We start from the raw sequence: 20,984 nt of genomic DNA, 5'->3' as shown, positions 1-20,984 counted from the left end.
AAGCATCCTGCAAGTCGACAGACACCATCCAGTCTTCCATGTTCAACGCCAAAAGCACCGGTGCTAGGGTCAGCATCTTGAACTTTTCCTGCTTGAGGAACCAATTCAAGATCCTCAGGTCCAGAATTGGTCTCAAACGACCATCCTTCTTGGGAATCAGGAAATACCTTGAGTAAACTCCTTGACCCCTTTCCTGCTCCGGGACCAACTCCACCGCGCCCTTTAAAAGGAGGACTTCTACCTCCTGTTCTAGCAACAGGAGGTGTTCTTGTGAACAATACGAAGGGCGGGGCGGGATGAGGGGCGGAAACTCCCGAAAGGGAAGGGTGTAGCCTTTTCCCACAACACTGAGAACCCAAGTGTCCGACGTAACAGTCTCCCATTTGGTGAGAAAATGCTGTAATCTTCCCCCTACAGGAGAGGAGTGAGTGGGAAATGGTGGAAGCCTAAGGCTGCTTCCCCTGCTGCACCCCGCCAGAGGATGAGGAAGAGGCAGAGTGCTTCTGAGAAGCTCCCCTGGTGCGGACCCTACCCCTCCCCCTAAAAGATCTATAGGGATGGGAAGAGGCAGGTTGCTGATATCTTCCCCGAAAGGAAGAGGAGGAAGAGCCACGCCCAAATCCACGAAACCTCCTGAAGAATCTGGAAGAGGCCGTGGAAGAAGGAGCTTGGAGTCCCAACGACTTAGCCGTGGCCCTGCTCTCCTTAAACCGTTCCAAGGCCGAATCAGCCTTAGCCCCAAACAGTTTGTCCCCATCAAACGGGAGATCCAACAATGTGGACTGTACATCTGCCGAAAAGCCCGAGTTACGGAGCCAGGCCTGTCTCCTTTCCACCACAGTTGTGCCCATTGCTCTGGCTACCGAGTCGGTGGTATCCAGTCCCGTCTGGATAATTTGGGTCGCAGCAGCCTGGGCATCAGAGACAAGATCCAAAAGACCCTGGGGAAGCTCTGTAAACGAAGAGGAGATGTCATCCATCAGAGCATGAATATACCTCCCCAGGATACAGGTTGCATTGGTGGCTTTTAATGCCAGACTGCAGGACGAAAAAATCTTCTTCGACTGCGCCTCCAGCTTTTTTGAATCTCTGTCCCCAGGCACCGTCGGAAAAGAACGAGGCGCTGACTTGGACGAACAGGAGGCCTGCACAACCAAGCTCTCCGGCGTAGGGTGCCTAGATAGGAAACCAGGATCAGTTGGAGCCGTCCGATACCTCCTGGCCACGGCTCTGTGAACTGCTGGGGAAGATGCCGGCTTCTTCCACACCTCTAAAACCGGATCCAGCAGAGCGTCATTAAAAGGTAATAGAGGCTCCGCCGCGGCTGAGGCCGGATGCAACACCTCTGTCAAAAGGTTTTGTTTCGCCTCCACCACCGGCAAAGGCAGGTCCAAAAAACTAGCTGCCTTCCGTACCACTGTATGAAAGGAAGCAGCTTCCTCGGTATATTCCCCCGGGGACGAAAGGTCCCACTCAGGGGAAGTGTCCAGCCCACTGGCCGACTCCAGTCCACGCAGCCCATCACCCGAGTCCTCTAGCTCTCCTTCCTCTAGGGCTCGTTGGTACTCCTGCTCTTCTAGTACCCGGAGAGCACGCCTCCTTGAATGCAGTCGTTGCTCAATCCGCGGAGTCGACAATACCTCCGCCGAAGTCGGAGATCGGCGCCGATCTTCCGAAGCCACCGACGCCGCATCCGGCGCCACAGGTAACTTCGGCGCCGACTGAAGAGCAGTTGAAACGGATGGACCCACCGGAGTCACAGGCCGAAATCTCGACGTCGACGGGATGGAAATCCCTGGGGCCAATCCCTCCGAAGCCACCGGAGCGGCCACCGGCGCCGACACTGGTGCCGAGCCCACGTTCCCAAACGGGAGAAAGGGCATAAAGGGTGCCGGCCGAAGAGGCGCAGGATCACCCAAAGAAAAGGCCAAAGGCCCAGCCGGAGCACCCCCTGGAGCCATCTGTTGGAAGATGGCATACATCGCATTCAAGAATGCGGAACTATCGGCTCCAGGGGTGGGAAAAGCCGGATACTGGGGTGCCTGACTCGGAGGCGACCCCGACGCCGGCCTCGGCGTCTGCGCCGGAGAAAACACTTGAGGCTCCAATACCTCAATCACCGACGCCTGTCCAGGCGAAGTTGGAGACGCCGGAGAGGGCAACGGCGTCGAAGGATGCGGCGTCACCGTGGGGCTGACCTCCCATGTTCTTCGGCGCCGATCCGGAGACCTGGAACGAGCCTTCCTTGAATGACGCCGAGATTCTCTACGGCGCCGGGAGTCTCGATGACGCCGATGTCTTGGAGAAGACTTTTTCTTGTGATGCTTCTCCTTTGACTTGGCCATAAACAGCTTCGCCTCGCGTTCTTTAAGGGCCTTCGGATTCATGTGCTGACATGAATCACAAGTCGAGACGTCGTGGTCGGAGCTCAAACACCAAAGGCAATCGGAATGAGGATCCGTCACCGACATCTTGCCTCCACACTCACGACAAGGCTTAAATCCAGACTTTCTCTGCGACATTATTTCCACAGAGAAAGAGTACGCAGCAAGATATTACACTGTAACCGCAAGAGTAACAGTTGCTCCCTCGAAGATAACCGTTTCGAATGCACGGAAAAAAGGGAACTGACGTCTGCACGTCGTCGAGGACCTCTTATTGCCTGTATGACGTCAGACGGCGTCGCGTGCGAGACAGTGACGTCCTCGTCGACGTGCAGAGACTAGTAAGAAGATTTCCGTCGAATGCTGGCGCCATGGGAGTATTCATGAGGTGAGGAATCCACAGGTAGTTGTATCCATCAGAAGACAAGGAGATTACAGATGCAGGAACTGACCTAAAAAAAAAGCAGGACTGAAATAAAGGTCAGGTTAAGAACTGGAACGCATAGAGCATAAGGCAAGGGGTTTATATGTAACAGGCAAGATCAGGAGCAGTACAGACAAGACTAGAAACAATGCCAATCACAGAAACAATGAGGCAGGAACACAAGAGACAGAAACTAAATCAAAATGCAAACCAGGCATCACAACAGCAAGGACGAGACAGAGCACAAGGAGACTCAAATACCGAGTCAGCTGCACGCCGTTGCACTCTGTGCTCACAGGGTTGAAATAGGTGGAGAATCAGAGGAGGAGCACAGGTGCAGCAAGACAGCCAGGTGCAAGGAATAAACTAGATCCAAGGAATCAAGGAACTACCAATAACGGGAAGGCTGAAATGGAAAAGGGAAAACAAGGGGAACCAGGAAGCAAAAGACAGCGAAAAGAAAAGCCTGGAACGGAGTGTGGCTCGGAGCTAAGAAAGAGATAAGTTCAGAATGCTGATATAAGGGTGTCAGAATAATCGTAGGCTCCAGAAACCAAGCTAGTGACCAGGGAGCCATCACCAGGACCTGATGTAGGAACGGTCTGAAGACGAAGGTAAATACAAGGACCATAATGCACCAGAGTAGCGCACCAGTAATCTGGACTGGAAGATGAGGAGAAACTAAGGACATGATTTAGAAATCGGTGGATGGGTTACTCCATCACAATAATGAAAGATATGCCATCGGACGAAATCTAAATCCCACATGAAATAATAGGATTTATATTTCTGCGAATGGGCTATCCGTCCCCGTTGTGACAGAGTAACCAGTCTGCTGAAATCTAAATCAGGCCCTAAGTATGCTAAGTGGAGCTGTATATCTTTTCCTGTACTGCTGTAAGGCCTGATTCTCAAAGGGCCCTCTTGAGTGATAGGCAGGATAGCTGACAGGCAGGACTATTCAAATCTTATGATTATTAATGGAGATCCCCTGGAGGGAAACAGCTGCTCCTTGGTCACAACGGTCCTCTTCTGAACTGAAGAACGCCTCAATCTTGCCAGCATTATTGTCCTCCTCTTCCTCTTTTGGTTCGTATTCATGTTGTCTTCCACTTTATATGCAGATACAGATTCCTGCAGTAGTAAATCTGGTGGCTGCAGAGTAATGTCGATAAGAGAACCAGCAATCACTAATTAGGGAGGGCAGTTGAGACAGGGGAGCCAGTCAAAAAACATGAAGCAGACAGGGCAACTGCTGAAGCAATAACTGATGTCTGCCTAGTCATTTGCATGGCAATCGCTTGAACAAAAGACAGACAGAAGAACTTCTCATGTCCAAACAACCAATGAGTCAGCAACCCAAGGTTGAATAGGCAATGGTAGAACTGATGGTGTGACAGCCAACAGAGCCACTGACAGCAGCATGGCAGGCAACACAGCAGAAAAAGATATAAAATCAGCCAGTTGTTATTAACTGAGTGAGCACACAACCGATGTGGGCAGTGTTGTAACTGCTGACGATGGAGAACCATTGGGTGCACAATTGATAAGCTAGAACAATGGAAATAGGCTCAGATGGCTACAAAAGAATGAAGCGACAGCTGATGTTTTGGAAACTGCTGGATAGGAGCATCATTATTGCCAATGAGCCTATCAAGAGCCAAATTATCTTTTTATTGACATCCATTTCTAACTCAGGGACACTGCCCTCTTGATTGTTGTTTTGGAGGTGTGCTTGCAGTGTGGCTCTACGGAGGGTGCTGAGGTGCAGGGACCATAATAGGCGATTCTGCGCCTGATGAAGCTGCCTGGCCAGAAGCCTGACTCTTAGGAGTAGACTCAGGGGGGTCCTTTAAGTACTTTAGACTCATGGTTTGGCGACTTTATTTCAATGCTTACTAGGAGGAGTTATTCCCTTTTGTTTTTTAATTGATTGGTGAAGAAAATCCACATTATTCCTCAAGCAGTCTTGGCTGAATATCTGATGCTAATTTCATACTTTCTAGAGTAATTTTCAGGCTGCAAGTAGTAGATGCACCTCCAGGAATCCCTTCCACTGAACATCCACTCAAAGCTCAGAGAGAAGGAAGCCTCTGAGGGAAGTGAGATATGCCTCTTTGCAACTCGTTGCTGAAATTAGAGTTACATGAGGTGGTTAGAGTATATGCATTATATGGCTGGTTTCAATGTTCATTGAGTATATTTGTAAGGGTTCTAAGCTGGCTAATGGGGCACAAGTCTAAAATGTAAATCTTTCAATCATCCAATTATGAAGCACTCCAAATGAGTTCAGCCATTTACATTTAAGTGGACAGGGTACTCAGCCACAAACACGGTGCAGTACACTGTTCACCAAACTCCCAGTTTGCCCGCTCTATTTAGAGTGGGTGAACTGCCATGTTATCAACTGTGGAGCCTCAGCTAGCTCTGCCAGAAGAAACCTTTGACCAATGGGCCATCAGTCACAGTACCTTAGACTGCCTGCCCTGTTTGAGCAGAAATTCCACTGTACTTTTTTCCCTGTCTGAAATTGCCATGGAAGAAAATTAAAGGAACTCCATTGTGTCAGAGTATTCTTTGTTTCAAAAAAACAAATTCCTGCTTTGAGAGTTTATTTTTAAAACACTAAAACCTATTGTGTGGGTGCACAGAACATAGGACCTGCACAGGAAAGCTTCAGTGTCTTCAGAGGAGAGGCTGCTGCATAGCAGGTTCACTGAAGTTACAGCGTTTTCTGCCAGGCAGACTGTGATCTCCAAATATGGTGGGCTGTGGTGCTCCAGGGCAGCAGAGTACATCCCTTCGCTGCCCTGTTGCAATGGAGCTTAGTTCACCAAGTGCTAAACTAGCCCTTAATTCTGAAACCAGCTATGAAAGTAGCAGCTATAAAGCTACTAAAATTGTTGAAACATTTATGACATGTTCAGGTAGACAAGGAGTACTGTAATGTTGATGGACTGAGTCCAAAGCCATACATAGAAATACCTTGGAAAGGGGAAGAGAGATATATTCTATTGAGATATAGGGGGTCATTACAACCCTGGCGGACGGTGTTAAAGGTGCGGTAATACCGCAAACAGGCCGGTGGACAAAAAAATGGAATTACGACCCTGGCGGAAACCACCAACAAAGACAGCCACTTTAACACACCGCCCGCCACGGCGGTACAGACAAGCAGCGCGGCGGTTACCGCCAACAGACAGGCGGGAGACAATGTACCGCCCACACTATTACAAGCCGCAACCTTTTCCGGGGCGGATTCACCGTGGATAAAAACACGGCGGAAACAGTTTCTGCAATGGGAAAACGCTCACCTGAACACATCCCACGAGGAACGAGGACACCATGGAGCCGGAATTACAAATACTCCCTGCCCCTGTCTTTCTGCTCCTTTACGACCAACAGCTACGTAGGCGCAGAAGATACCGGTGAGTACTGCATCTACAACACGGGGAGGCAAAAGTCAGGGGGACACCCACCAAACACCCCCACCCCCACCCTTGCATTATACAACATACACACCAATGCAGTCACAAAAATCACATTAACAACCCACAATCCCCCCGGAAGAATGCAAAGACAATGCGAATTTTGGGCAAACATTGTAATGTGCCAATATACATGTCATACAAAAATATACAGATATATATCTCTAAATCACTCTTATTTACACATACAATCCGAGAAGTAGTGCAGATATGTACACAACAATGTCCGTGCACCAACAGTCCAAAAATGCATGGGCGAGGCCCACAATAGATACCTTACCAAAATCGGAGAGAACACTGCCGGGGCATCAGATAGAAACACTACAGGCACCTCAGGGGGAAGGGAAGGGGGGGCACTTCAGCCACATGAATGCGAAGCCAGATCCACAACGGGGCTCCATGCCCATTGATGTATCCTGGGGAGTGCAAAGCCACAGTCTCTCAAGTCTCTACAGTGGGTGGGTTGCCCACTGTGCCATCCTGGGGAGTGCAAAGCCAGTCTCTCAAGTCTCTACAGTGGGTGGTTTGCCCACTGTGCCATCCTGGGGAGTGCAAAGCCACAGTCTCTCAAGTCTCTACAGTAGGTGGTTTGCCCACTGCTTTATCCTGGGCAGTGCAAAGCCACAGTCTCTCAAGTCTCTACAGTGGGTGGTTTGCCCACTGCTTTATCCTGGGGAGTGCAAAGCCACAGTCTCTCAAGTAGATGCAGTTCTCTACTGGTACTGGGTGGGACTGGTGCCCAGACTGGATGAGTCTCCCCGTGAAAGTTCTTGTCCTGTCACTGTCCCAGCTGCACATGGGATAAGGATGCCTGATGTGGTGGCCTATTCCTTCCTACATGGTGCTTGCCCTGTTCAGCGGTCTTCACCATGGCGGTCTTGGCCCTGTTCAGCGGTGCTTTGCCATGGCAGTCTTTGCCCTGTTCAGCGGTGCTTTGCCATGGCGGTCTTTGCCCTGTTCAGCAGTGCTTTGACATGGCGGTCTTTGCCCTGTTCAGCGGTGCTTTGCCATGGCGGTTCAGGACTGTTCAGCGGTGCTTTGACATGGCAGTCTTTGCCCTGTTCAGCGGTGCTTTGACATGGTGGTCTTTGCCCTGTTCAGCTGTGCTTTGCCACGGCGGTCTTTGCCCTGTTCAGCGGTGCTTTGACATGGCAGTCTTTGCCCTGTTCAGCGCTGCTTTGCAATGGCGGTTCAGGACTGTTCAGCGGTGCTTTGCCATGGCGGCCTTTGCCCTGTTCAGCGGTGCTTTGACATGGCGGTCTTTGCCCTGTTCCGCGGTGCTTTGCCATGGCGGTCTTTGCCCTGTTCAGCAGCGCTTTGACATGGCGATCTTTGCCCTGTTCAGCGGTGCTTTGACATGGCGGTCTTTGCCCTGTTCAGCGGTGCTTTGCCATGGCGGTCTTTGCCCTGTTCAGTGGTGCTTTGACATGGCGGTTCTGATACGGACATTGGTGTGTGGCATGACGATCTCCACACTGGACATTGGTGTGTGGCATGACGATCTCCACACTGGACATTAGTGTGTGGCATGACGTTCCATCATTGCCCAGCGGGGCTGTGGCATCCTGGCCCCTCCTGGGCTGTGACTCCGGCGGTGGTTTCTGGACCAGTGACAATACTTGTGCCCTCCTAGGCTGTGACTCCGGCGGTGGTTTCTGGACCAGTAACAATACTTGTGCCCTCCTGGGCTGTGACTCCGGCGGTGGTCTCCTGACCAGTGAAGATACTTGTGCCCTCCTGGGCTGTGACTCCGGCGGTGGTCTCCTGACTAGTGACAATACTTGTGCCCTCCTGGGCTGTGACTCCGGCGGTGGTTTCTGGACCAGTGACGATACTTGTGCCCTCCTGGGCTGTGACTCTGGCGGTGGTCTCTGGACCAGTGACGACGGTGCTGGCGGTTGTGTCTGGACCGCTGGAAATGATGGTGCACTTCTCCACCGTGACACTCACAACAGGCTGGGCAGACTTCCTCTGGACCTTCCCCACCTTTTTTGGAGTTACAGCTGACTCACCAATCCCCTTCGATCCCATGTCACTTGTTGTCCCACCAGGAGTCTTAACACGGTCCCGTCGTCCACTCTCCAATTTCAGAGCCTTTACAGGGGGTGGGCTGCCAGTGCCTTGGCTCCGGGTCCTACTGCGTGCCCTGGTGGACGGTGCACTCCAAAAACCTGAAACACGCACCACTGGTACTGGAGGCTTTTTGGCTGAGGCGCTACGACGGGACTGATGAATTGGAGGGGGGGGGGAGTGGGGGCAAAAAGGTCAATTTGACATAGGGACAGTTTCTGACGGACACTGGGATGGGTAGCTGGAGGGGCTCTGGGAGTGGAGGAAGAGGAGGTGGTTGTAGGAGGTGTCACTTTAGGTGTTTTGGGTGCAGGTGCAGGTACTGGAGGCTGTCGTGAGGTGGATGGATGTTGGGTGAGTGATTGCCGGCGTTTGTGTACTTTGGGAGGGGGCGTCACAGACACACTGGGAGAGGACACAGGGGACGTGTAAATGGCAGTGGAGGTAGTGAGTGCAGGTGAGCGGCTTTTGGTGCTGGGTGTCCTGGTGCGAGTCCTAGTGCCTGTAGATGTGGTGCATGCAGGTGTGTGTGTAGACGAGACTGGGAGGGAGGAGGGAGAAGAGGAGGAGGGGGACACAGTGGAGACAGTGGATGTTGCTGTGTCTGTATGTGGGTGAGGCTTGCGTGAGTGCCTGTGGTGTGTGTGGTGCCTATGTTTGTTTGAGCTACTTGTGTGTGTTGACTTGTGTGCATGCTGGTCTGTAGGTGTGCTTGGTATGAGCTGGGGTACATGGGATTGGGTCTGGGTGGAGGAAGTTGGAGGGGGGAGGCTGGACACAGGGACAATGGCTGCCATCAGTGCTGAGGCCAGAGATTGCAGGGTTCGCTGAAGGGCAGCCTGACCAGAATGAATGCCCTCCAGGAATGCATTACCGTGTTGCAACTCTCGTTCTACACCCTGGATGGCATTCACAATGGTAGACTGCCCAACAGTGAGTGACCTGAGGAGGTCAATGGCCTCCTCACTGAGGGCAGCAGGGGTGACAGGGACAGGACCTGAGGTGCCTGGGGCGAAGGTGATGCCCACCCTCCTGGGTGAGCGGGCAGGGGGCGAATGCTGAGGGGCTGCTGGGAGGGCGGTGCTGGTAGGGGAGGTGGCGGCTGTACCTGTAGAAGTAGGGCGCACAGATGGTGCCGCCACCACAGGGGAGCTCCCATCGGCGGACGTGTCCGTGTCACTGGTTGGTGATCCGGTGGCCGACGTGAAGCTCCCCTCGCCCTCCGTCCCACTGGTGCATTCAGTGTCTGTGGTGTGGCCCTCCATGGCCATGTGGGATGTAGCTCCCTCGTGCTCCGGTGCCACTGTACCTCCACCTGATGATACTGATGTACAAAAGGACAGGGAGAGCAGGAAAAGGGGGGGGAGACAGAACAAAGAGAGTTGTAGTGCATGGCATACCGCTACCGTTGGCGGACAAGACAGAAGCAGCAGCCCCATGCATTACGCCGTGCTCCTGACCTCTGCACATGCAATTTCTGGGATATGGCCTACAAGGCAATGGTGGAAATCTGCGCACATGGATGCCACAGGGGCAACTATACCTCAACTTGGGACTCTGCTGAGGTGGGGTTGAGTGCCACATGGCCTACATAACGGAGGGGCCTTGCCTACCTAACTCGCCCTGGCCTAGGGACACCCACAGCCAACCTCCCCCACCCAGACCCCTCCACTGCACTCAAAGTCCGCAGAATGAGGTTGTACTCACCCCCTTGTGTCTGCTGTGATGTCCTCAAGCGCCCATCCAACTCCGGGTAGGCCACCGCCAGGATCCGGAACATCAGGGGGTCTTGGAGCGACGGGCACCCCTCCCATGTTGGGAGGCCATCCCCAGCTGAGCCTCCGCCATCTTCTTGCTGCAGCAGTGAATGTCCTCCCATCTCTTACGGCAGTGGGTGCCCCGTCTCTGGTGGGCCCCCAGGGTCCGGACCTCCTTGGCGATGGCACGCCAAATGTCCCTCTTCTGGTGGGCGCTGACCTACATGACATGCACAAGGAAAGAGGAACAGTCATTACCAACTGCACCGTTGTTTTGGGTGGCCCCCTCCCTACTCTGGCCATGTGGCCCATTCATTCCCATGCATTAATGTACTATGAACTCTGGCCCCTTCCTTCTTCCACCCAGCCTCTCCACCCAGGCCTAGCCCATACAACGTGCTCCCTGTGTACTAACCTGTTGGTCTGGAGGACCGTAGAGTAGCGTATACTGGGGGAGGACCCCATCCACAAGTTTCTCCAACTCCTGTGCAGTGAAGGCAGGTGCCCTTTCCCCAGACGCAGCAGCCATCGTCGCTTCCAGACCGAGGTCACAGCAGCACTAGCAGTGTAGGTCCTCTCCTGTCGAAGGTGAGGTATCTAGTGATTGAACAGATAGAAAATGACGGTGACGTCCGCGGCGGTGACGTCCGCGGCGGGGCGCATCATCACCGCCGGCGCACCTGTTCATTGGCTCCTGGGACCCATAGGGTGCAATGTTAACCAATGCAGCAGTGCGCCGCGGTGTACGACCGCCTACCGCGACGGTGGGCAACGCCAGCGCAGTTACCCCACAATCCCATTGTCCCAGTTTAGAGGTCAGGCAGCCGCCATTTCAGGGGCCCACATGGCTTCAGTTACTACTGCGTCACACATAGCTAGGCCTATACTCAACACACATACAGGAATGGTTTATTGTCTGGTGTAGTCTTGTGTGTAAATGTGGGTACATACCTGGAGGAATAGTGACTGGTTCTTCGCTGTTGTCCTTCTTAGGCACCGTCAGCTGGGACATATGAGAAGATGGCGGAATCCTCCGGTGTACTGACCGCTGGTGGACCTGTTGACAATGGAAGAAAGACATGTCATCGTGACCTACAGGTTTGACCGTGCCACAATCCAGGAACTATGTACCCAGTTGGAGCCAGACCTGATGTCACCAATCCGCCATCCAACTGGAATCCCCCCTGACGTGCAGGTGCTGTCAGTGCCCCATTTCCTTGCAAGTGGGTCTTTTCAGACAACTGTGGCCATGGAATCAGGGATGTCCCAGCCTATGTTTTCCAACGTCTTGTCCAGATTGTTGTCTGCCCTGCTGAAACACGTAAGGAGATACATCATATTCCCTCAGGTGGAGGATTTGCCTACAGTGAAAGGTGACTTCTATGCCCTTGAACATATCCCCAACGTCATAGGTGCCATTGATGGGACCCATGTCGCTCTGGTCCCCCTCCACAGGAGTGAACAGGTGTACAGGAACAGGAAGAGTTATCATTCCATGAATGTCCAGATGGTCTGTTTGGCAGACCAGTACATCTTGCAGGTAAATGCAATGTTCCCTGGCTCTGTGCAGGACGCCTACATCCTGCGGAATAGCAGCATCCCTGATATGATGGGTCAACCCCAGAGGCACCGTGTATGGCTATTGGGGGACTCTGGTTACCCCAACCTTTCCTGGCTATTGACCCCAGTGAGGAATCCCAGGACCAGGGCAGAGGAACGGTACAATGATGCCCATGGGTGGACTAGGAAGGTAATCGAACGCACCTTTGGCCTTCTTAAGGCTAGGTTCAGGTGCCTCCATATGACAGGTGGATCCCTATTCTACTCACTGAGGAAGGTGTGCGACATCATCGTCGCCTGCTCCATGCTCCATAATTTGGCATTGCGACGCCAGGTGCCTTTTCTGCAGGAGGATGATCCAGATGACGGTGTTGTGGCAGCTGCGGAGCCTGTGGACAGTGATGAGGATGAAGCTGAGGAAGAAGAAAACGACAACAGGGAGTCCGTCATACAGAAATATTTCCAGTGACACACAGGTGAGAACATTTTCTGGTTTAACATTACATTAACTTTCACACGTCTACCTCTATCCTGTACCTACATTTTACTCACTTTTTGTTAATTGAGTTGTACCCTTCCATTTCAGTTTCACAAGTGTGGTAACCTACGTGTCAACTGCTTGCATCCTTGAAGGGCTTGTGATGTGTGACATAGGTATGTTAGCCTTACAATGGGTAACCCATTATGACACTGTAATTGATAATACAAAGTTCCAAATCATAGACTGACTCCAGATTTTTTTGTGTTTCAAGGGTGTTTATTTAAGTGCTCAAAAAATGAAGGGGGGTTGTAAAATGGGGATGGGTGATGGTGGAGGAATGTCCATGGCAGAGTCCAGTCTATTAGTCTCACAGGTGCACTGCCCATCTGGGCATTGGAAGTGGAGCTGGGGCAGTTCCAATCTGGACAGGGTGACAAAGTGGGACAGTAGGGGGACAATCAGGGTGGTCTCATTTCCTGGCGGGGGTCTTGCCATCTTGCTCTGTCCTGTTCCTGGATCTCAGGGCCCGCTTGCGTGGTGGTTGTCCGTCTGCACGGGGTGGGGTGCTGGTGTGGTGGTCCTGTGGCGGGGCATCCTGTCCACTAGCGCCGGCGGAGGTGGTGGGCAGTTCGTCGTCCTGGCTAGTGTCAGGGGCCCCTTGGACTGCCACGGTGTCCCTTAAGGTCTTTTGAATGTCCGTCAGCACCCCTACGATGGTGCCCAGGGCGGAGCCGATGGTCCTAAGCTCCTCCCTGAACCCCAAATACTGCTCCTCCTGCAGACGCAGGGTCTCCTGCAACTTGTCCAGGACCGTTGCCATCGTCTCCTGGGAGTGGTGGTATGCTCCCATGATGGAGGAGAGGGCCTCGTGGAGAGTGGGTTCCCTTGGCCTGTCCTCCCTCTGTCGCACAGCAGCCATCCCAGTTCCCCTGTGTTCCTGTGCCTCCGTCCCCTGGACCGTGTGCCCACTACCACTGCCCCCAGGTCCCTGTTGTTGTTGGGGTGGTGGGTTATCCTGGGTGCCCTGTAGTGGTGGACACACCGCTGATTGACCTGTCCTGGGTAGGGAGGTTTGGGCCCGCTGGGTGGGTGCTGTGCTGGTGTTACCAGAGGGTGGAAGCTCAGTGTTGGGCTGTGGCTGGCCAAGGGGAACCGACTGTCCTGAGGCCCACAATGGTCTGGGCTGGTCATCAAGATCCAGTGGGGCAGAGCTGCTGTCGTCACAGTGGGCCTCTTCTGGGGGTGGAGTGGTGTTGCCTGGACCCTCTGGTGTGGTGACGTTCCTTCGGGTTCCTGCAGGGGTATGAGAACATGATTATTGCATGTGTGTGTTTCATGGTGTGCAATGGGTGGGTGTGCGTGAACCCCAGTGCAGGCATTCCTGTGTGGGGGCTTGTGTGATGATGGTTGGGGGGGTGTTCTGGGTATGTGCAGTGAGCATGCTTTGGTGAGGGGTGAGCATGCTTAGTTGTGTTATGCAGGGCTTGGTGTTGGGATGGGTGGTTGGTGTCATGGGTAGATTAGTGAGGATTTGGGGTGATAGCGGAGGGTGTGAGGGTGGGGGTGTGTGATAGCATGCAGGTAGGGTGGGGGATGTAATAGTTAAGATTTGACTTACCAGTGTCCCATCCTCCACCGACTCCTCCGAGGCCCTCAGGATGCATGATGGTCAAGACTTGCTCCTCCCATGTTGTTAGTTGTGGGGGAGGAGGTGGGGGTCCGCCGCCAGTCCGCTGTACCGCGATGTTGTGCCTGGATACCGTTGAACGCACCTTCCCCCGTAGGTCGTTCCACCTCTTCCTGATGTCCTCCCTATTTCTTGGGTGCTGTGCCACAGCGTTCACCCTGTCCACTATTCTGCGCCATAACTCCATCTTCCTGGCTATTGATGTGTGCTGTACCTGTGAGCCAAATAGCTGTGGCTCTACCCGTAGGATTTCCTCCACCATGACCCTGAGCTCCTCCTCGGAAAAGCGGGGGTGTCTTTGGCGTGACATGGGGTGGTGTGTGTGATGTGTGGGGTGGTGTATGTGTTGATGAGTGCGGTGAGTGTAGTGGTATGTGGTGTTTTGTGCATGGATGTTGTGTGGGTGATGGTGTTGTGTGCCTCTGTGTGATGGGGTTGTCAATAGCTGTGCTCTATCTCTCGCCTTCTCTCAGAATTTTTGGTTGTAGGGGTTTGTGGGTGATGTGGGTGTGTATTTTATATTGTGTTGGGTGTGTGGGAGTGGTGTGTGTATGTGTCTCAGGTGTGTGTATTTGGAATTGTCCAATGTGCCGGTGTTTTGGAGCTGTGTGTTTATTTTGAGCGCGTGGTGTGTACCGCCAATGGAATACCGCGGTTGAAAGACCGCTGCGTGGATTCGTGGGTCGTGATAGCATGGGCGTGTTTCTGTTGGTGTGGAGGTGGAGGATTTGTTTCCGCATGTTTATCGCTGACCTTTGGTGTGGCGGTGTTGTGTGGGTGTCGGAATTTGGGCGGATTCCGTGATGTGTGTCATAATAGCTGTGGCGGTCTACCGCGGCCGCGGCGGTGTATCGGCGGTCTTCTGCACGGCGGTAAGCGCCTTATACCGCCAATGTTGTAATGACCCCCATAATTTGTTACTTACCTGTAACTCTTGATCTCCAGTATTGGAATCTTTCACAGATTCACATGCTTGAATCATACCCGTTGTAGAGGTGGGAGTCCAATGGTATATTCTAAAGCGGTGCAAGATGGCTTACAATGGCAAAAGACATTGACTTTAATAGCTTATCCACATCATTTAGAAAGAACCAAACTCCAGCCACTCAGGCAACAGCACCCAGCCAATCAGGCAACAGCACCTGTTAGAACACTCCCACAGAGCAGCAGAGGCATCTTCCCTAAGATTTCAAGCAACAGTGTGAAGAGATGTAAATGCCAAGAAGGAGAGACTCTTAGGGAAGGAGGGTGGTCATGTGATTCTATGAAAGATTCCAATACTGGAGAGAGAGGCATCTTCCCTAAGATTTCAAGCAACAGTGTGAAGAGATATAAATGCCAACAAGGAGAGCCTCTTAGGGGAGGAGGGTGGTCACATGTGATTCTATGAAAGATTCCAATACTGGAGAAAGAGGCATCTTCCCTAAGATTTCAAGCAACAGTGTGAAGAGATATAAATGCCAAGAACGAGAGCCTCTTATGGGAGGAGGGTGGTCAAATGTGATTCTATGAAAGATTCCAATACAGGAGAAAGAGTGTACAGATAACTAACACATTTTTCTCCAATATTGGAGTATCTCTCATAGATTTTTTAATCAGAATAGCAAGTCTTTATAGACTTGTTTAATAAAACTATGCTATGAACCAAACAGCAGAAGGTGGGTACAAACCTGCACATTTATTAATACTAGACTCACCTTATTTGAAAAGATCCTGAAGTACTGTTTGTCCCACAGCTGCATCATTGCGGTGAGCCGCATCCAGATAGGAGTGCTGTGTGAACGTATGTCTGTGTTCCAAGCTGCAGCATGGCATATACTCTTGATAGGTACTCCAGCAAACAGTGCTGCTGTTGTTGAAACTGCTCTTGTAGAATGTGCTCAAGGTTTTTGATGCAAAGGCCTACTTTCCTTGGAATGGCAGAATTGTATGGCTGTTGCGATCCATCTTGATATGTTGGCTTTAGTCACTGGACCCCCTTTGTTATGGTTTCCATATGCCACAAATATATGGTCCATAGTTCAAAGAGTTTTTCTATGTTGCAGATAGAATTTTAACCATTTCTTTACATCAAGAGAATGTAAAGCTCCATCAGCAGGTGTCTGCAGATTTGTCAAGAAAGTTCTAAGCACAACTGGTTCATTGAGACGGAAATCTGTTGGCACTTTGTGATCAGTTTGAAGAATTACTCTAATATCTTCAAATTGTAAAAGATTTCTGATCATGAATGCCTGGAGCTCACTCACTCTTCTTGTGGAAGTTAGTGATAGAAGCAAAGCAACCTTCCATGTTAAAAACTTTGAGATCTGTCCTGTGAATAGGTTTGAAAGGGCTTTTCATTAGTTCTGATAGTACTGTGTTAAGTTGCCATGTTAGTGGAGGGAAATACTCTGAAGAGTACATTAAGATATTGTGTGATTAACCTGCTTGACCACAGAGATGGAGATCTTGCCGCCCTGTGTACCTAGAAATTGGTGCCAGATGCACTCTAATGGAAGAGTGTACCATTCCTGATCCAGCTAGAGAAAGGAGGTGTGGCAGAATCTGTTCCGGAGGTGATGAAATAGGATGTACGTTTGCGTTTTGACACCATAAGCAAAAACACTTCCATTTCAAACAATATGTCTTATTTGAGGTGGCAGCTTTGGCTCTTACGAGAATATCCCTGCACTCGTGTGGGATGTCTAGGTGCTGAAGCTCATTGTGTTCGGGAGCCCTTGTAGGGCTTCAGCTGGATGTGGCTGTCCTCCGACAACAGTAGAAGCTTTATAAATCAGTGTTGTCTGAGCCATCTTGGAGTAATTAGTATTAGCCAAAATGGTTCCCTCTTCATTTCCCAAGAAGCCTGGGAATAAGAGGGATCGGGGGGAAAAAGTACACATAAATCCCTGACCATCTTATCAAAAACACATTTCCCCACGACCCTTTTTGAGGATCCCAGCTTGCATAAAACCAGCATTTCTTATTTTCTTGGGATGCAAAGAGATCCAGTTTTGGCTTGCCCCATCGTTGAAATATGGTGTTGAGAATGGATTGATTCATCTCCCATTCATGAAAAGTCTGACTTGTTCAGCTTAAGGTATCTGCCAAGCAGTTGTTGGCTCCCGGGAGATGTTTCACTCTTATGTTCACCGGATGAGCCACTGCCCTTTTCCATATACTTTCTACTTCTTGTGCACGGGCTTGATATTTCGTACCCTCTTGTCTGTTGAGATAAAACATGCTGGTGGTGTTGTCTGTTCTTCTCAACACTGATGATCCCTATATCCATGGTAAGAAAGATCAGAGAGCAGAGGAGATCGCTCTGAGCTCCAGAAAATTGATATGATTTTTTGACTGTTAGACTCCATTTGCCCTTTATTTGAATATCCTGTAAATGGGCTGCCCAGCCTTCTAGAAAAACAGATGTATTCGGAGAGAGAACATCAATCCTGATGAGAGATTGTCAGAATTTATCCACCAAGAGAGAGCTCTTCTCTTAATGGTGTGATCTGGATGATATAGTCCAGTGAGCTGTACACTTCAGGGATGTGGAACTCCTATTGCCGGGAAATATCATTTGGGGTCAAGGGCAACTGGTTTTCATGTTTATTTTGTCCTTGGGACAAGTAGGCCCAACACCCTGCAGCACAAACTCTTTGGCTCCCAGGTTAAAAAAAGGGAGCTGTCTCCAGTGGAGGTAATATGTATGCCCATTTATTAATGCTGTTCAAACTAGTATTTACGATTCATTAATGAAAAGCGTTCATTATTAGGGTGAGCGTTGTAAATAAATGTTTTAAGGTCCCACTGCGCTACTGACAATGGTTCCAGTAAACAAAAAAACACGTATACACACGTTTGAAAAGTTTAACCATATGAGGCTAAGTAAAATTGCTCCCAGAATAATCACTGATTAGATGACCCCTGACCTGCCTTAAGGCCAAGAACGATTCCTCGCGTCGGGCAGATCCTCCATTCTGCCCTTGTGTCCCGACCCGTCCTTGCTGCCTCACTGCCGTGCGGTCAGAGTTTCTAGTATTTTCTACACTGCTCTGTATTTCGTTCCTGCATATCGAATTTCGTTTTGACTTTTGCCTGTGTTGTATGTGTGCCCTTTTTTGTGCCTGATTCGTTTTTCCTGCTGCTCTTGCTGCCTCTTGCTGCCTCGTCCCTCCTCCGGCTGTTGCCGGTTCCCCGTCCCTGCCGCTGCGTCCCGCCCCCCTCACGCTCCCATTGGTCCACCCCCTCCCTCCTCCCAGCTGCTCCTCCCTCCCCTTCTTAATGGCGGCCGCGCGCAGCAGGCGCGCCAGAGGCAAGCCCATCTGCACCCGTCCACGCATGGACCACGCCCAGCGCCAGGACCCCTGGTCCCCAAGACCACCACGCCCAGCAACGCCATTACACCGCCAGCACCCTCCACGCACTCAACACCGGACGAGCACACGCCTGCTTCCTGGCCTCCTGTGAGCACACCCAGGGACCCTTCACCTGCTGGAACTGCAGATTCACCAGCCTCCAAATCACCAAATCTCCCGCCGAGCCTGACTGCAACTACCTCCGATGCATCCTACTAAACACCCGCTCCGCACGCAAACATGCCGTCGAATTCTGAGACCTGCTCGACACCTCCACCCAGGAAGTCGCCTTCCTAACGGAGACCTGGAAACTGAAGTTGAACTCAGACAGGACAGAGGTCCGCATCCTCGGCACCAACCCCTCAGCCTGAAACGAATCCTGGTGGCCAACCGTTCTGGGAGCAGCCTCAATACCCACCAACCAAGCATGCAACCTGGGCGTCATCCTCGACTCAACACTCTCCATGACCAAGCAAGTCAGCGCCGTCTCCTCATCCTGCTTCAACACCCTCCACATGCTCCGCAAGATCTACAGCTGGATCCTCACAGATACAAGAAGAACAGTCACCCAAGCCCTCGTCAGCAGCAAACTTGACTACGGAAACGCCCTCTACAAAGGAGCCCCGGCCAAACTCCTCAAACGACTGCAACGCATACAAAACGCCTCTGCACGCCTGATCCTCGATGCTCACCGACAAAGCCACATCACTCCCCTTCTGAGAGACCTACACTGGCTCCCCGTCACCAAAAGGATAACCTTCAAGCTCCTCACCCACGCACACAAGGCGCTCCACAACATCGGTCCAGCCTACCTCAACAGACGACTCACCTTCTACACCCCGTCCCGCCAACTCCGATCCGCTGACCTCGCCACCGTCCCCCGCATCCGAAGAGCAACTACCGGAGGCAGATCCTTCTCCCACCTCACCGCCAAGACCAGAAACACCCTTCCCTTGCCCCTGCGACAGACCGAAGACCTACTGACTTTCAGGAAGTGGCTCAAAACCTGGGTATTTGAGCAGTAGCAGCAGCCCCCCCCCAGCGCCTTGAGACTCTTGCGGGTGGTAGTACGCTCTACAAACAGAGTGATTGATTGACTGATTGATGCAAAAGCTTGTAAGCAAGAGTGATGATTCGGTTGATGAAGGTTGAACCGCTGAGCGCCTGCCTATGCGGAGACAAACCCGCCAGCCGCATTACAACATCCCCGCTGGGCCGGCGGTCGGAAACAGAGTTTCTGCCCGCCGGCCCAGCGGGGATGTCAGCCGTAACATTGCAGCTGGTGTTGCGGCCGTGCGACGGGTGTAGCTGCACCCGTCACGCTTTTTACTGTCTGCTGTGCAGACAGTGACAAGCAGGGTGGGGCTGTGCCTATGGGCCCCTGCACTGCCCTTGCCACGTGCATGGGCAGTGCAGGGGGCCCCCGGGGTCCCGCAACTCCCCTTCCCGCCAGCCTTTCCATGGCGGTCTCTACCGCCATGGACAGGCTGGCAGGAAGGGGAGTCATAATCCCCAGGGCACCGCTGCAAGCAGCGCTGCCCTGGCGGATTATAACCACCGGGACAACTTTGGCTACCGCCGCGGTCAAAATATGGCAAATTGTACCACCAGCCTGTTGGCGGTACGATCGCCAAAACAACCCTGGCGGTCTTGGGTTGTAATGAGGGCCAAAATGTCTTTATTAACGCCAGACCTAATTAGGAACCCAGTTCTTAAAGAAAGTCACAAAAGTGCACCCATGGTATACGTCTTTCAATTAGTGGCTTTCAGGAATTCACAAGAGTTTACAGAAGTAGACCAGGAAATCGTACTCCTAGAAAATATTTGTGAACTGTATTTTGGCACAAGCAAATATACATGTGCAGATTTACTCATGTGAAAATCTATTGATCGTTTACAAGTTCACTTTCCCTCCAACCACTTTTTTCCCTAACCCTGGAAAAACGTCTACTTCTGCCATTGTCAGGAGTAAATTTCCAATCTTTCTTATTATGGAAAAAGATTAGAGAAGAGCTGGTGAAAATCCTTAAAACATGCATGTTAGTAGGTTTACAGACTCAAAGGCATTTCAGGAACTAGTTCCTGGAACTATTGCTTACTGCTTCCTCCAGCCCCAGTATGTAGATCTGCAGAAAGGTGGCAAAATAAGGAAATTGCTATAGTAGGGATTGAAATTGCAAGTATCCAAGTTCTACTATAGCAGTAACCCTGGCATAATCAGAGAGGTTATTATCAGGCTCTTACATAATGAGATTGCCGCCATAATTTGTCTCTGCACTACATGGCACCAAAGGGACAAGTAGATTGTCTTTACAGGACAAGTTGGTTTAAGAAGCAACCTGTCCCATAGACAAGTAGATATTTTATTAAATTCCACAACCCTGCACTATGGGCCATTGGGCATCCAGTTACACCTGGAAAGGTCTAATTTTTAGATGAGCATACTGCATTAGGAGATGGCCGATTAATTCATGGCAAGAAGAAATCTGGGAAGGTGAACTGAAGCAGACTTCTTGAAAGACTATGGGCAGGCAGAGCGTTTCCTTTGTCTGTCTGTTGACAAGAATGCTTTGTCTTGCAATGTGTCTAGGGTTGCTCCTAGAAAATATCCTTGTTAAGGGAGAGAGTAGAGACTTTTGACAGTTCACTGTGAGCCCCAAGGTGTGGACTGTCTAGAGGCATGTTGTTGTGGCCATCGACATTTGACAAAGGGACGGCACTTTTATCAGTCAGTTGGCGAGATACAGGAAAACTTGAAGGCCCTTTTGCTCCAAATAGGCTGCCACTGGTGCAAGA

At 51.4% G+C, this 20,984-nt stretch overlaps 1 protein-coding gene across 1 annotated transcript in view; it reads right to left on the bottom strand.

The window, feature by feature from the left end:
- The window catches only part of HSF5 (heat shock transcription factor 5), a 333,431-nt gene that overhangs the window by 270,840 nt on the left and 41,607 nt on the right, over positions 1 to 20,984 (bottom strand). The window contains exon 2 of the mRNA XM_069226508.1: positions 7,014 to 7,048. Within this exon, the coding sequence (XP_069082609.1) occupies positions 7,014 to 7,048 (35 nt within the window). The remainder of the gene's footprint in view (positions 1 to 7,013; positions 7,049 to 20,984) is intronic.

Source organism: Pleurodeles waltl, chromosome 3_2, assembly GCF_031143425.1.
Source record: "Pleurodeles waltl isolate 20211129_DDA chromosome 3_2, aPleWal1.hap1.20221129, whole genome shotgun sequence".
Classification (NCBI taxonomy): Eukaryota; Metazoa; Chordata; class Amphibia; order Caudata; family Salamandridae; genus Pleurodeles; species Pleurodeles waltl.
The sequence above is the reverse complement of the archived record's forward strand: the minus strand, read 5'-3'. Positions and strand labels throughout refer to the sequence as shown.